At 35.3% G+C, this 14,156-nt stretch overlaps 1 protein-coding gene across 1 annotated transcript; it reads left to right on the top strand.

The window, feature by feature from the left end:
- Positions 1–9,753: 9,753 nt before the first annotated feature.
- On the top strand, positions 9,754–13,121 carry LOC104223311 (patellin-3). The gene is made up of 4 exons (XM_009774726.2): positions 9,754–11,162; positions 11,829–11,953; positions 12,069–12,219; positions 12,379–13,121. The coding sequence occupies exons 1-4, from the start codon at positions 10,122–10,124 to the stop codon at positions 12,631–12,633; spliced, it is 1,572 nt and encodes a 523-aa protein (XP_009773028.1). The 5' UTR covers positions 9,754–10,121; the 3' UTR covers positions 12,634–13,121.
- Positions 13,122–14,156: the final 1,035 nt, after the last annotated feature.

Genomic DNA, 14,156 nt, shown 5'->3' with positions numbered 1-14,156 from the left:
GTATGTCCAACCTCCTCAAAATACCGTTTTTCATGTATATACCAAGTAGGGTCGGGCCCAAACAATTATACCTTCTCCTAGACAAAAAAAAATACTTTTCCCGGATTTGACTAGCGCGGCCGCGCTCGTGACTGTGCTAGTGGCCGCGCATATTGCCCAGTATTCTGCCTGACGAGCGCGGCCTGAGCGCGGCTTGATGTGCAATTTTCACCCTGTTTCGTTTGAAATTTAGAAAACTATAAAACATGAAAGTTGTATCTCTTTGAGTTATCTTTCCAACCATATATTGTAGAGCCCAAATAGAGTTCTGAGCTAAAAGTTATGTCTATTTTACTAGACAGTGCGTAATATGCCTACTCGATTCTTCGTTCATTCTAACTATCATCCATTGATCTCCGAATACGATCTCGGCTTAATTTCTTGGGATTTTACTCAGACTTCAAAGCTCTAAATTACTTGAATTCATTCCATAACATCTACATAGCTCGGAATCACTCCTACAATACATAAAACACACAATTAGTGCAAAACACTAGCGATTAAAGCTCAAACTCAATTAAAATGTAGTAAATTAGAGTGTAATAAACGACTAAAATACGTAATTATAGCCGATCATCAACACCTCACACTTAAACCATTGCTTGTCCTCGAGCAATCAAACTACACTTTGTATAGACACGACCCTTTTAAACAACTCTCCTATCTCGTCACACCAAGAATATTTAAAATAGACTAAGCATAAAAGCGTAACATCTTCACCTCAAGATTTGACTCACAAGTACCACTCATTATTCACAACTTACCCACTTACTCTAACATAGATGTCACTGACATTACCTTTCCTTCATGAATCAAGTGCCCTCACACAACCAAAGAGAGTAGTCCCACACAATAAAATTTTAAGAATACTTAGGAACTCAAGATAGAAAGAATTCACTCACTCTCATAAATCACATTCATATGCCACAAAAGATGCACCATAGGCTTGCCCGTAGTGTATTACTCTACTAATCGAGCTCATTTAGTTTAGGATCAAGTAAGACTTAATTTGGTTGTAATGTAGGCTGTGGGACGGGTAGGATACATTTGGATATAAGAGTGACTACACCTCCCTAAGCACTTTAATACATATACTTTAACATTCAAGCCCATGCTTACGTCAAACCATGACTCCACCTTCACATCGATATACATCAACTCCCAAATTATTTAAGCACAATTACATCATGAATCACCACTTATCAATGAAAATCTGCACACAATACAACTATTTTTTTTCAATTCAAGTGGCTCTTGCTCTTTCAAATCAGTGCACCTTTCTACTTATTTTATTAGTTCCACTTAAAAGCCAAACCAACCATCCCACACTTTAACTTTTACAAAGTTCATAACAATTCAAGTGCTCATGAGAGGTTAAAAGGTTCAAATAGATACTTAATTCAAACAAATGGGTAATGCTTGTAATGTGGTTGCCAAAGAAACAAGATTACAGGCTCAAAGGGGTTAATTACGATACATAAAAATTAGGAGGGTAAAATATACATATCTGGCTCAACAAAGAAATGCCTATATCACTTCCAAGACTGAACAAAACTACTATTTCGCTTTGCAAACATACTGGGCAAGTTCTAAACATCAAATATAATGCACTGAATAACGCAAAACCTTACACACACATGGCACATAACTCACTCAGGATTGGACTCATAGACACTCTAGTAAAAGCAGTTAAGCTAAGTTAAGATCATACAATTTAAGGTACTTCTACAAGAGTCAAAAACTGAGCCTAAGCGTCACAGCCAAAATACTCACTATTCTCAAGGCATAACAACGTCAAGAGATATTGCTTCAATTCAATTCATCTCACACTGTCTCCTACTCCAAAAAAAATAAAACTAACTACACCTGGTTCAAACAAAACCCTTGAAAAAGAATCGCGACACAAAAAAAGAGGAATTACTGCACTACCTACAAAGAAAATTTTTTTGTCCTTCTTTCTTTAGACTTAAATCCCTCAAGAAAATAGTGTAGGATATCCATCGTCGGGAAAAGTCCAATCTTTTAAAAAAATTCATTATTCAATTAAACTAACACAGCTAAAATAGCATAGAAAGTCACCTAGACTATCCCTTCACCCCACACTTAAAATTGTGCATTGTTCCCAATGCACACCATACTAATAAGAGGGTAAAAGAAATTCCATGGTAGGCCAAAGGCCGAAGTACTAGCAACTCATGGGGTACTCAGACTTCTCTCAGACTTGGTCCTTCGTGCGGGTACCTCACACTTAGTTCCAACCATCTGCTTCGCTGTTGCGTCCTTCCAATTGCTTTCCATTCTCCTAGAAAATCAAAAATCGACACTACAGAAATAATACAATTAAAAAATAAAATAAAAAAATAAAAGAACGCAGCGAAACTGGGTTGTCTCCCAAGATGCGCTTGATTTAATGTCGCAGCACGATGCGAATCACTTTCTGCCTCCATTTTGAACTTATAAATTGGACCCCAAGTTTTGATTCTGCTCTATGATCATGCTCCTGAGGTGGTGGAACGAATCTGACTGCCCAATAAAATAATGTAGTATTCTGCACTTCTTGGCCTTTAGATGAGGTGTGTAACCCCGACTTTCTGGCAAGAAGAATTCCAGAATGTAAGCACTTTGTTCCTCATTCCTTGACTCCTCAAATGGCTCGGACAACTCTATTTCCATATCATCATCTAAACACAATGTAAAAAAATGCTTGGAGTGAGGACCAATGCGCTCAACTACATGAACATTGGGAGTGTCTACATTCTCAACACTAATACAATGGAGTCAACTAAATATATAGCCTCAATATCCTTGGTTGACTCAAGTATATCTTCTACAACATCGACATCCTCAAAATCTAGTGCGATTGATTGTTGGTGTTCTACTCTGGCCTCCTCCTCTAACTCATCCTCGTATTTTTTTAAATCCTCTAGTATAATGCAATTTCTACCGCCAATTCATGCTCATATTGGCTACTATCCACAATAACAACTTGTTGCGCTTTACAAGATTCAATTAATTTATTTGCTTGAGTCTCCAAGTTGTGAATAGTTGCCTCTTGCCTTTGTATCTGCCGTATTCTCTTATCATATAGTTCCATGCAATACTTTAACATATCTTTGATCTCTTTTCGGTCATCATCCCTGGGTTCTTTGTTCCTATTAACTTCACAAGAAAAAGAAGAACCATAAAAGTAAGGGGTTGGGAGAAGATAAGAACTATAAGCATAACCATGAAAGTGACCATCTTGAGCACCCCATATATCACACATATTCCACATATAAGATTGAGTTGGTGCACTAAATTCGCTCTCCGGAATATTTTGATAATTTTGCCCTAGGTGGTTTCCTTCACAATATGCATAAGGAGGATTAAAAGCAGAACTACCAACATCAAAATTCTCATAATTCCATGATGTCATGTCTCTCAGATCAAAGGCAACCTAGAAACATGTATACCTACAGGTAGACCGTTAGTTCCCCAAAAACGGCGCCAAAATTTGATCACGCCCAACTATGCCTCATAAAAAGGACTAAGTGGTCGTTGCAAATATAATCCGGTTTACAAGTCCGGAGTCGAATCCCACAGAGAACTAAGGCTTAGTTATAGTTGCTCACTATCACCAAGAATACAAGCTTGAACAATTCCTAACTTATAGATATTAAGATTCTTGTGTTTAACTAACTAACTAATAAATTAAAATAATAAATTAACACTAAAGATACTATAGGTTGGAGAAAAGATTAAGAAGGTCTAGAGTTATGATTTTCCCAATTGTCGGAATCCTTCCCGCTATGTCTTCTATAATTTCGCCTAAGTATTCTCTACCGATCATGAGCGCTCTGCGTGTTGTAATTCTCTCCCGAGTAATTACGATAATTTACTAGACATAATCTCCCGAGTTACGCTAGCTGGCTTTAATTATAGCTCACTTAGATCGCACCCAAGGTTTTATTATCCCTAATCCCACCTTTAAACCCTTGGTTATTGATTCATCACATACGTCGGGAGTGATATTGTTCAACAACTATCTAAATATGCACTCTCTCCCGAGTAATACATACTAAATAGGCACATCTAATTGAGGTCCCTTCAATTAACCACAAGAATAATATAGTTGAACAAATAGAGAAAATACTACGACTCAATTATATAAAAACATAACAAGAATTTATCCTACAAAAGGTTCCATCAAAACCCTAGATAACAAATTAGCTATTCATAATAGTATTTAAAACTACAATACTAAAAGTCATAACCAACAATGAAAAATAGGAAGAGGAGGGAAAAAACTCGTAGAAGAATTCCCCGCCATGCTCCTATAGTGTCTCTGCCTTCTTAGGTCGAATCTGTGTCAAAAGTATATCCAACCTCCTCAAAATACCATTTTTCCATGTATATATACCAAGTAGGGTCGGGCCCAAACAATTATACTTTCTTCTAGACAAAAAAAAAAAACACTTTTCCCAGATTTGATTAGCGCGGCCGCGCTCATGACCGCGCATATTGCCCAGTATTCTGCCTTACGAGCGTGGCCTGAGCGCGGCCGCGCACTTAACGCGCAATTTTTACCTTGTTCCGTTTGGAATTTGGAAAAACGTAAAACATGAAAGTTCTAGCTCTTTGAGTTTCTTTCCAACCATATATTGTGGCGCCCAAATGGAGTTCTGAGAAAAAGGATATTCCCATTTTACTAGACAGTACGCAATATGCGGACTCGATTCTTCGTTCGTTCAACTATCGTCCGTTAATCCCCGAACACGATCCCAGCTTAATTACTTGAGCTTTTACTCAGACCTCAAAGCTCTAAATCATTTGAATTCATTTCATAACATCTACATAGCTCGGAATCACTCCTACAAGGCATAAAACACACCATTAGTGCAAAATACTAGCGATTAAAGCTCAAACTCAATTAAAGTGCAGTAAATTAGAGTGTAATAAGCGACTAAAATATGTAATTATAGCCTACATCATTAATGTCTGAACGCCTACTAAAATTAGAAAACCATTTGATATTTTCTACATAAGAAGATTAAAAAATAAAATAACTGGAAGTAAGAACATATAGGAGAAAAAATTCGTAAATTAAAGTGTGTACGAGTCTTTTTGGCATGGTGTGGTTAGGGGTGTTTATGGTTTGGTTTGGATCGGTTTTTCCCTAAAAAAAAATAACCAAACCAAGTAAGTCGATTTTTTAAATATTAAAACCAAATCTAACCAATTAAGTCGGTTCTTTCTCGATTCGGTTTATGTCGGTTTTTCGTTTTTTTTTTGGTTATTTGTCGGTTTTTTCTTAAATATAAGGCATACACTACCAAACACATATTTCAACGTCTACATTTTTGACGTAACACTATCAAATCAATTGCCCTTTAAGAAATTTATTATTTACCAAGATATATTGATGATAATTGAATCGAATAGTAATCAATAATTTAAGGATTCAATTAAAAATATATTATTTTTAACATGAAAGAGATTCTTACACTTAACAAAAGAAAACTGCCAATCAAACTAAAATGTAAAGGTAAAGAACTATACTAAAAGCGCAAACGATTAATATTTACTATAAATTTTTTGAAACTTTGTATAAAGGTACACACACACACACACACACACACACACATATATATATATATATATATATATATATATATATATATATATATATATATATAGGTGTAATAATAAATTTAAATTAGCTACTCCTATATTCGGTTTGGTTCGATTTTTTTATTAAAACCAAAACCAAATCGAATTTGATCGATTTTTAAATTTCAAAACAAAAATCAAACCAAACCAAAAAGTATCGGTTTTTTTTGGTCGGTTTGGTTTGTTTTTCGGTTTGGTTCGGTTTTTCGAATTTTTATGAACATCCCTAGCTGTGGTTGATGCAAACAAAATGAAAGAGCAGTATGGATTCTTTCGAGTAGGGGTGTTCATGGTTCGGTTTAGATCGGTTTTTCCCTAAAAAGAAACCAAACCAAGTAGGTCGGTTTTTCAAATATTAGAACCAAACCAAACCAACTAAGTCAGTTTTTTCTCGATTTTTTCTTAAATATAAGACATACACCACCAAACACACATTTCGGCGACCACATTTTCAGCGTAACACTATCAAATCAATTGCCCTTTGAGAAATCTATTATTTACCAAGATATATTGATGATAATTGAATCAAATAGTGATAAATAATTTAAGGACTCAATTAAAAATATATTATTTTTAACATGAAATAGATTATTACACTTAACAAAAGAAAGCTACTAATTAAACTAGAATGTAAAGGTAAAGAATTGTACTAAAAGTGCAAACAATTAATATTTACTATAAAAAATTTTAAAACTTTGTATAAAAGTGTGTGTGTGTGTATGTATATATATATATATATATGTGTGTGTGTGTGTGTGTGTGTGTGTGTGTGTGTGTGTGTCTGTATGTGTAAATTTAAAATAGCTACTCCTATATCCGGTTTGGTTCGACTTTTTTTTTTTAATTAAAACCAAACCCAAACCAAATTTGATCGGTTTTTAAATTTTAAAACCAAAACCAAACCAAACCAAAAATTATCAATTTTTTGGTTGGTTTGGTATGGTTTTTGGTTTCGTTCGGATTTTTGGATTTTTGTGAACACCCCTACTTTCGAGAAAAGAAAGCTTTTTGTTTTTTCCTGTTAAGAAAAATTTCTAGTAAATTAAGTTATACAAATAATTATTAATTTCACTCAATAATTATTCCTAAAGACTAATACAGAGCATAATTGTGTAAAAATGACATGGGGTAGCCACTATTTAAGGTGCTATTTATTTTTTATCCAGCAATTCTAATGTTGAGCAAAAATAGCCACTACTCTATTAAAATTAATATGAAAAGACATTTTTACCCTTTCTTCCATTGCTTTTCTTCTCAAACCCTCGCTTCTCACTCTGCATCGAATACATGGGCTCTGGTTTCTTGATTAAAAACTAAACAAGCTGGGCGTGGCTCTTGCAGAGGAAGTTAGTCCAGTTAATCTATAATTTTTAGCTGGAAAATACAAGAAAAGGAAAAGGAAAACACAAACAAGTGTTTCTCTTTTCTCTGTTTGAGATATTCACAAACAAAAATTAGTGCAAATGGGGTATTTGTTGAAAGAGGTTTTGAAGACACTTTGTGGAGTGAATTAATGGTCTTAGGCTATTTTTTGGAAGCGGAAGATCAGTTGGCAGAATACCAATTGAGTTTTCATATTTCAATGAATCAAATTCTCTTTTTTTTATGTGGGTCCTGAACTTAGAGTTGGAAGTTCTAAAATTAAGGATATTTGGTCCTTAACTTAGAGTTACAAGCATAGAAATTAAGAACAGACAGTCCTTAACTTTGAGTTACAAGTTCAAAAGTTAAGGACACTTGGTCCTGAACTTAGACTAACAAGCTCAAAAGTTAAGGACTATAGGTCCTGAACTTATAGTTACAAGTTCAAAAGTTAAGGACAATAGGTCATGAAGTTTGAGTTCCAAGTTCAAAAGTCAAGGATAATAGGTCCTTAACTTTGAATTCCAAGTTCAAAAGTGTCCTTAACTTTGAGTTACAAGTTAAAAAGTTAAGGACACTTGGTCCTGAACTTCAAGTTTCAAGTTCAAAAGTTAGGGACACTTGGTCCTTAACTTTGAGTTCCAAGTTCAAAAGTTAAGGACACTTGATCCTGAACTTTGACTTACAAGTTTCAAAAGTTAAGGACACTTAGTCCTTAACTTTGAATTCCAAGTTAAAAAGTTAAGGACACTTGGTCGTGAACTTAGACTTACAAGGTCAAAAGTTAAGGACACTTGGTCCTGAATTTAGACTAATAAGTTTAAAATTTAAGGACATGTGGTCCTTAACTTACAGTTACAAGATCAAAAGTTAAGGACAATAAGTTCTTAACTTTGACTTACAAGTTCAAAAGTTAAGGACGTTTGATCCTGAAGTTTGAGTTCCAAGTTCACAAGTTAAGGACATGTAGTCCCGAAATCCTGAAGTTAAATTCAAAAGTTAAGGACATATAGTCCTGAAGTCCTGAACTTAGAGTTTCAAGTTCAAAAGTTAAGGACATATAGTCCTGAAGTCCTGAACTTAGAGTTTCAAGTTCAAAAATTAAGGACATGTAGTCCTGAAGTCCTGAACTTAAGTATATGAGCATAAGAGTATTTTCGTCCGGGCAGTTAAAATTTATTAAAGCAATGGCTAAAGACTAAAGACTTTTTAAACGGTAACTTAAAAGTAAATACATGTGTTATTAGTGACCACCTGTGCACTTCCCCAAAATTATTGGTACCGTAATACCGTTAACCTTTCAAAAGGGACATGTTCGATCACTTTTTTATGTCTTAATAAATTAAAATAGTACGTACTTTGAGGAAAAAGTTAATCATTTTTTACTAGCGCCACTCTGTACATTATAAATTGCCATAAAACAATTCTAAAAGTTGAAACTTTTTAATTTATATTTCCAAACTTTCGCAAAAGAAACTAATTGTGAATATTTATTTGTAGCATGCATCTTACTAGTACTTCACTTTTTCCTTTTATGAAATTTAACTTAATATCTGTCCTGATATTTTTTGTGGCTAACCTAAAGAATTTACATTCTTTAAAAGATGTTTAAATATATAATTTTCTTTATATACTTCAAAAAGTTACTGAATAAAGGATTTGCTGAATTCAGTCACTAACATACAAAGCAAACGATTTCACCTTACATCTTCTCTCAATTAATATTACTAATCTGTTGATTAAGTGGGCGTTTACATCAGAATTGTGAAATTCTGGAAAAAAGTGAAATACTTTTCAAGTGAAAATGATATTTGAAAATTAGAGTTGTATTTGAACATAAATATATAGTTTGGAGTTGTTTTTAAATTTTTATGAACGATTTGACGTGAAAATTTTGAAAAATAGCTTTTAAATTTTTTTAAATTTTCGAGATTTTATGAAATTCAATTTCAAGTGAAAATTTAAAATGTTTGTGACTAAACACTAATTGCGAAAAAAGTAAAAAAATTTCAAAATATTAAATCTTTTTTATGGTCAAACAGGCCCTAAATTTCACCTCTTGCTAATGCACTTTGTTTTATCCAATATATATACACAAGTAAATAGTACACAATCCTCATAAAATAAAATAGAATAAAAAGGGAGGTGAAACACAACTACGGACAGGGGAGCTGACCTACAAGCAAAGGAAGGTGCAAAGAAAGATCTTTTTGAAAGAACAATAATATTAGCAGTTGTTTCGGTATTTACAAATAAAGCTTTTTGAGCAGATATTCTAGAAACTATATTTTCAAAAAATATTTTGGAATGCAATATTAATATTGTGCTTAGGGATACTATGTACCTATTTTCCCTTAATTGCTAATCTCTGGTCCACAATAAGTGACTATTTTATCTTTTTTATTTTGATTTAAAATAAATGTCCATTTACATAATCAAAAAAAAAATAATTTTATTTTTACAAAATTTGCTTTATTTACGTATTCCAATGTGTCAAGAAAACAATTAATTAAGATTAATTTAAAAAATAATTTTTTAGGAGTTTATATTTTCTTAATTGGTATGCTAAAGGTAAAATAGTTATTTATTGTGAATTAGAGGGGTAATATATAATCATCCCTTTAACTAAAAAAACAAGAATAAAATATATAAAAATGAGTGAGGTGGTGAGGCAAAAGCCATGTTTTATGGGTACCTAGGATTCTCACATTCTAACAAAAAAAACCCAGATGCCAAAACAAACCCTTTTCGTGTCAACCCTTAACCTCAACAGCTCACGAGCAAAAACTGCGTCACTCTCCTCAGCCATTTCCCCCTTCTGTCCAAAAAGGCATCTCTCTCTCTCTCTCACACACACACACACTCTCACTCTCTCTCTAGAATGAACTGATAGCTACTACTCTTTTTCAGCTCACTACAACTACTACTACTACTACTGTATACTTGTCGTTACTACAAACCAAACCATCCTCATCACTTCCACTTTTGTATCTATCACTTTCCATTCAAGAACTGTTCATTTTCCCTCACCCCACCATTTGCTTTTCTTGCTGTTTCAATAAGGCCAAGAAATGGCTGATACAGCCCCACCAGAACATAACCTTCAGCCACCATCCACGGCTGAGGAAGATACCCCACCCCCACCTCCACCACTAGCAGTAGAACCAACAGCAACTGAACCACCTCTTGCTTCAGTTGAAGTTGAACCAGTGAAGCAAGAATCAGTAACAGAAGCTGTGGAACATCACCCTGCTGTTACTGTAGTTGAAAAAGATACTCCTTTAACTGAGCCTTCACCGGAAGAACCAACTCTGGTTGCAGCTGAACAGGTATCTGTTACTGTTCCTGAGAAAGAAGCAGAGGGTGTTAGTGTTACTGAATCTGAGAAATCTAAACCAGCTGATGCGAAAAAGATCCCTGAATCTTTGGTTTCATTCAAAGAAGAAAGTAATAAAGTCTCAGATCTATCTGATTCTGAGAGAAAATCACTTGAAGAGTTCAAATTTCTTGTTCAAGAATCCATTAAAAATCAAACCTTTACTACTGGAACCGCAGTTAAAACCCAAGAAACTCAAACCCCATCAACAGAAATTACTGATTTACCTCAGGAAGTATCCATTTGGGGAATCCCACTATTGAAAGATGATAGGGCAGATGTGATTCTGCTCAAATTTCTTAGAGCTAGAGATTTCAAGGTTAAGGATTCATTTGCAATGTTAAAGAAGACAATTTTATGGAGAAAGGAGTTTAACATTGAAGAGCTTGTAGATGAAGATCTTGGTGATGATCTTGATAAGGTTGTGTTTATGCATGGTCATGATAAAGAGGGACATCCTGTTTGCTATAATGTGTATGGAGAGTTTCAGAATAAGGAATTGTATAACAAAACCTTTGGAGATGAGGAGAAGAGGAACAAGTTCTTGCGTTGGCGGATTCAGTTCTTGGAGAGAAGTATAAGGAAGTTGGATTTCAATCCAGGTGGAATCAATACTATCTTTCAAGTTAGTGATCTCAAGAACTCTCCTGGTCCAGGGAAGAGGGAGCTTCGGCTTGCTACTAGGCAGGCCTTGCATTTGCTTCAGGATAATTATCCTGAGTTCGTCGCTAAGCAGGTAGTTAATACACTAGCTCATAGTATATATGATGAATTAATTATATTCATTTGAAGCATTTCCATGATGATAATGGGTGATTGTGATTCTTTAATTGGCGATTCATTTGAAGCGTTTCTATATTTGGCAATGAATTTGGAGCCTTTCTATGTGATGATTTTAAGTTTTTAACTGATATAAAGTTGTCTAAATCTGCTTCCGCATTTACCAAATAGAGCTGATAAGCACTTGTTTATGATGCGATTTCTTGCAGTGTTTATGCGTAGGTTTAGTTATATGTATGTGGCACTATGTTTAAGTAGGATTAGCTGTTAGTTGATGTCTATTACTTATAAGCCTAGTGTGCCATACCTCGGATATCGTAGAAGTTCCCCGTGGGCTTCCCGCTTGATTCCAGTTGACGCACTGGTTCAGAACTCTGAGAAGTATGGGCTGCCTCTCTACCCTCCTCCCGACATAAATACAATGCTTTATTTGTGGCAGGGTTCGAATCTTTAATGTGCACCTGACCAACACGTAATGTCCTACATCTTTACCACTGAACCAAGGCTCCATATCTTGGATTATTATTGTTCTTTGGTAGTTTGGTTATTTCATTCCCTTTTTTTGAAGTTCAAATATTGTAGTCTGGCACAAAGTTTATGGTTCTTGTTTGGATTTTTGAAGGTGTTCATCAATGTCCCTTGGTGGTATTTAGCTTTCTACACAATGATCAGCCCATTCATGACCCAGAGAACAAAAAGCAAGTTTGTATTTGCTGGTCCATCAAAGACTGCAGAAACCCTTTACAAGTGAGAGCTTTTAGCTGTGCTTTATATCAATTTATGCGTGCACAATTATGGCCTTTACTCTTAACAGTGTGCTAGAAGTGGAAGTAATCTTGTCTGTATAACTGGCTCCGTGTAGGTACGTATCTCCTGAGCAAGTACCTGTTCAATATGGGGGCCTCAGCGTTGATTACTGTGAATGCAATCCTGAGTTCACTGTCAATGATCCAGCCACTGAGATCATTGTAAAACCTGCAACAAAGCAGACCGTGGAGATCATTGTAAATGAGGTGAAGCTACAATGCATTTATATGATTTGTGCTTTCCTTTCTATGGAGAAAAATTGCCGACTTTGTTTATGAATTGTAGAATATATTGTTAACAGAATAAAAACCAGCTTTTCATCATCTTAATTATGATAATTCACCATTGAAGCATCTTGATTGCAGAAATGCATTATTGTCTGGGAGCTACGTGTATTGGGTTGGGATGTGACATATAGTGCTGAATATGTGCCGAATACAGACAGTGGATATACTGTTAACATACAGAAGCCTAGAAAGATGACGTCAACTGATGAACCTGTTGTTAGCAGCAGCTTCAAGATCGTTGAGCTAGGTAAGATACTTTTGACAATTGACAATCCTACGTCAAAGAAGAAGAAGCTTCTTTACAGGTACAAGGATAAGCCCTATTCCGACTGAGGATCTCTAGTCGTGAGGAGTTACTTTCAACTGTCAGACCTCAAAATCATGGGAATTGGGATGACCGTGGATATGAATTTTGACATGCACACATCTTTATGTATGAGGAGGTGGAATTTGTGTTGGTTTGCTTTTGTTAGTTGATGGATATTCTGGGTTGATGTTTTTTCAGATTTTGTTTGGGATCTATGAACTTGTTCTTTTGTAGCTGATTGTCCTGTCCTTACTTTGACTTGAGGGCAAGTGTTAGGGATCTCCCTGTAACTTTGGTGTATGGTTTGATACGACGAAGAATTTGAGGGCAGTGGGTGTATACCTTGAGGAACATGTTTTTGAAACCATCTGCTTTCATTTGTCTGTCACTCTGTTGTATATTTTCTTTTACCAACCTAAAGGTCCATTTTCAGAAGACTTGGCATGTAGATATGGTGTGTTACATGTACACTTGTACTTTGTCTGGTTACATTTATAAAATTTACTTGTCTTCATACGGAGCTAAAGCACGAAGCTGGTTTTTTCTAGCCTTGGTTTTAGAATTTCATTCATTTTCTGGTTAGGAAAGTCTTGAGTTGTATGCCTTTGTTTACGACAGTAACATGCTATTACAATATATTTGGCCACTTTTTGCTGGTGCTTTGTAAGGATGGCCCTGCTGAACTATGTTGCTCGGACTTTCCGAAAATTTCGCCGGGTACGTCTTGGATCCTCCAAAAGTAGTATATTTTTGGAGGATCCGACACGGGTGCGGCATCATTTTGGAAAGTTCGCGCAACATAGCTGCTGAATCAGGTAAGCTTCTTCACTTTCTGATGTTATAGTGCAACTTTTGAGATAGAGGAATGACACTCAAAGGTATGCTCACAGTTATTGATTTTGTTCGGTCCATATCTTGACCTTCTATATAGTGTTCAGCTCCCCTGCCATCTCAAATCTCTCTCTCTCTGTGTATCTTGTAATTGGCTTCTTATTGTAAGAAGGCAGCCCGGTGCACTAAGCTCTCGCTATGCGCGGGGTCCAGGAAAGCGCCGGACCACAAAGGTTTATTGTACGCAGCTTTACTCTTGCATAAATGCAAGAGGCTGTTTTCACGGCTTGAACCCAGTGGCGGATGGACGTGGTGGGGTTCAACTGAACCCGCTTCATCAAAAAATAATATTATGTATATGTATAAATTACGATTAAAGCTGCGTAAATTTTGTATAAATATTTTATTTGAACCCACTTGATAACTACTATTTTACGACTAAAGTTATGTATTTCTAAGATTGAAACCGCTTGCATAAAATTATGGGTCTGCCACTGTTTGAACCCTTTGACATCCTGGTCACATGACATCAACTTTACCGCTCCCCTTTAATTGGCTTCTTATTGTATCTAGAACTATTATGCGTACGGCGGTAAAGAGACTTATTTTGGGAATTTGTTGGATGTTAACTTGAATATTTTTTGCAAATGGCTGTACCAAACTACCAAATAGGTGGGATGCATTTTTAAGAGTTCTGCTGGACAACTTCTAAAGTTCG

Source organism: Nicotiana sylvestris, chromosome 3 (assembly GCF_000393655.2).
Source record: "Nicotiana sylvestris chromosome 3, ASM39365v2, whole genome shotgun sequence".
In the NCBI taxonomy this organism is placed as follows: domain Eukaryota; kingdom Viridiplantae; phylum Streptophyta; class Magnoliopsida; order Solanales; family Solanaceae; genus Nicotiana; species Nicotiana sylvestris.
This window is presented reverse-complemented; position numbering and strand designations above follow the sequence as displayed.

Bases quoted from the DNA above. Each gene is read 5' to 3' on its own strand.
- LOC104223311 (XM_009774726.2), top strand. From the start codon at position 10,122: ATGGCTGATACAGCCCCACCAGAACATAACCTTCAGCCACCATCCACG. The intron at 11,954-12,068 runs GTGAGAGCTTTT...GGCTCCGTGTAG, and splicing joins ACTGCAGAAACCCTTTACAA to GTACGTATCTCCTGAGCAAG. The intron at 12,220-12,378 runs GTGAAGCTACAA...TCTTGATTGCAG, and splicing joins TGGAGATCATTGTAAATGAG to AAATGCATTATTGTCTGGGA.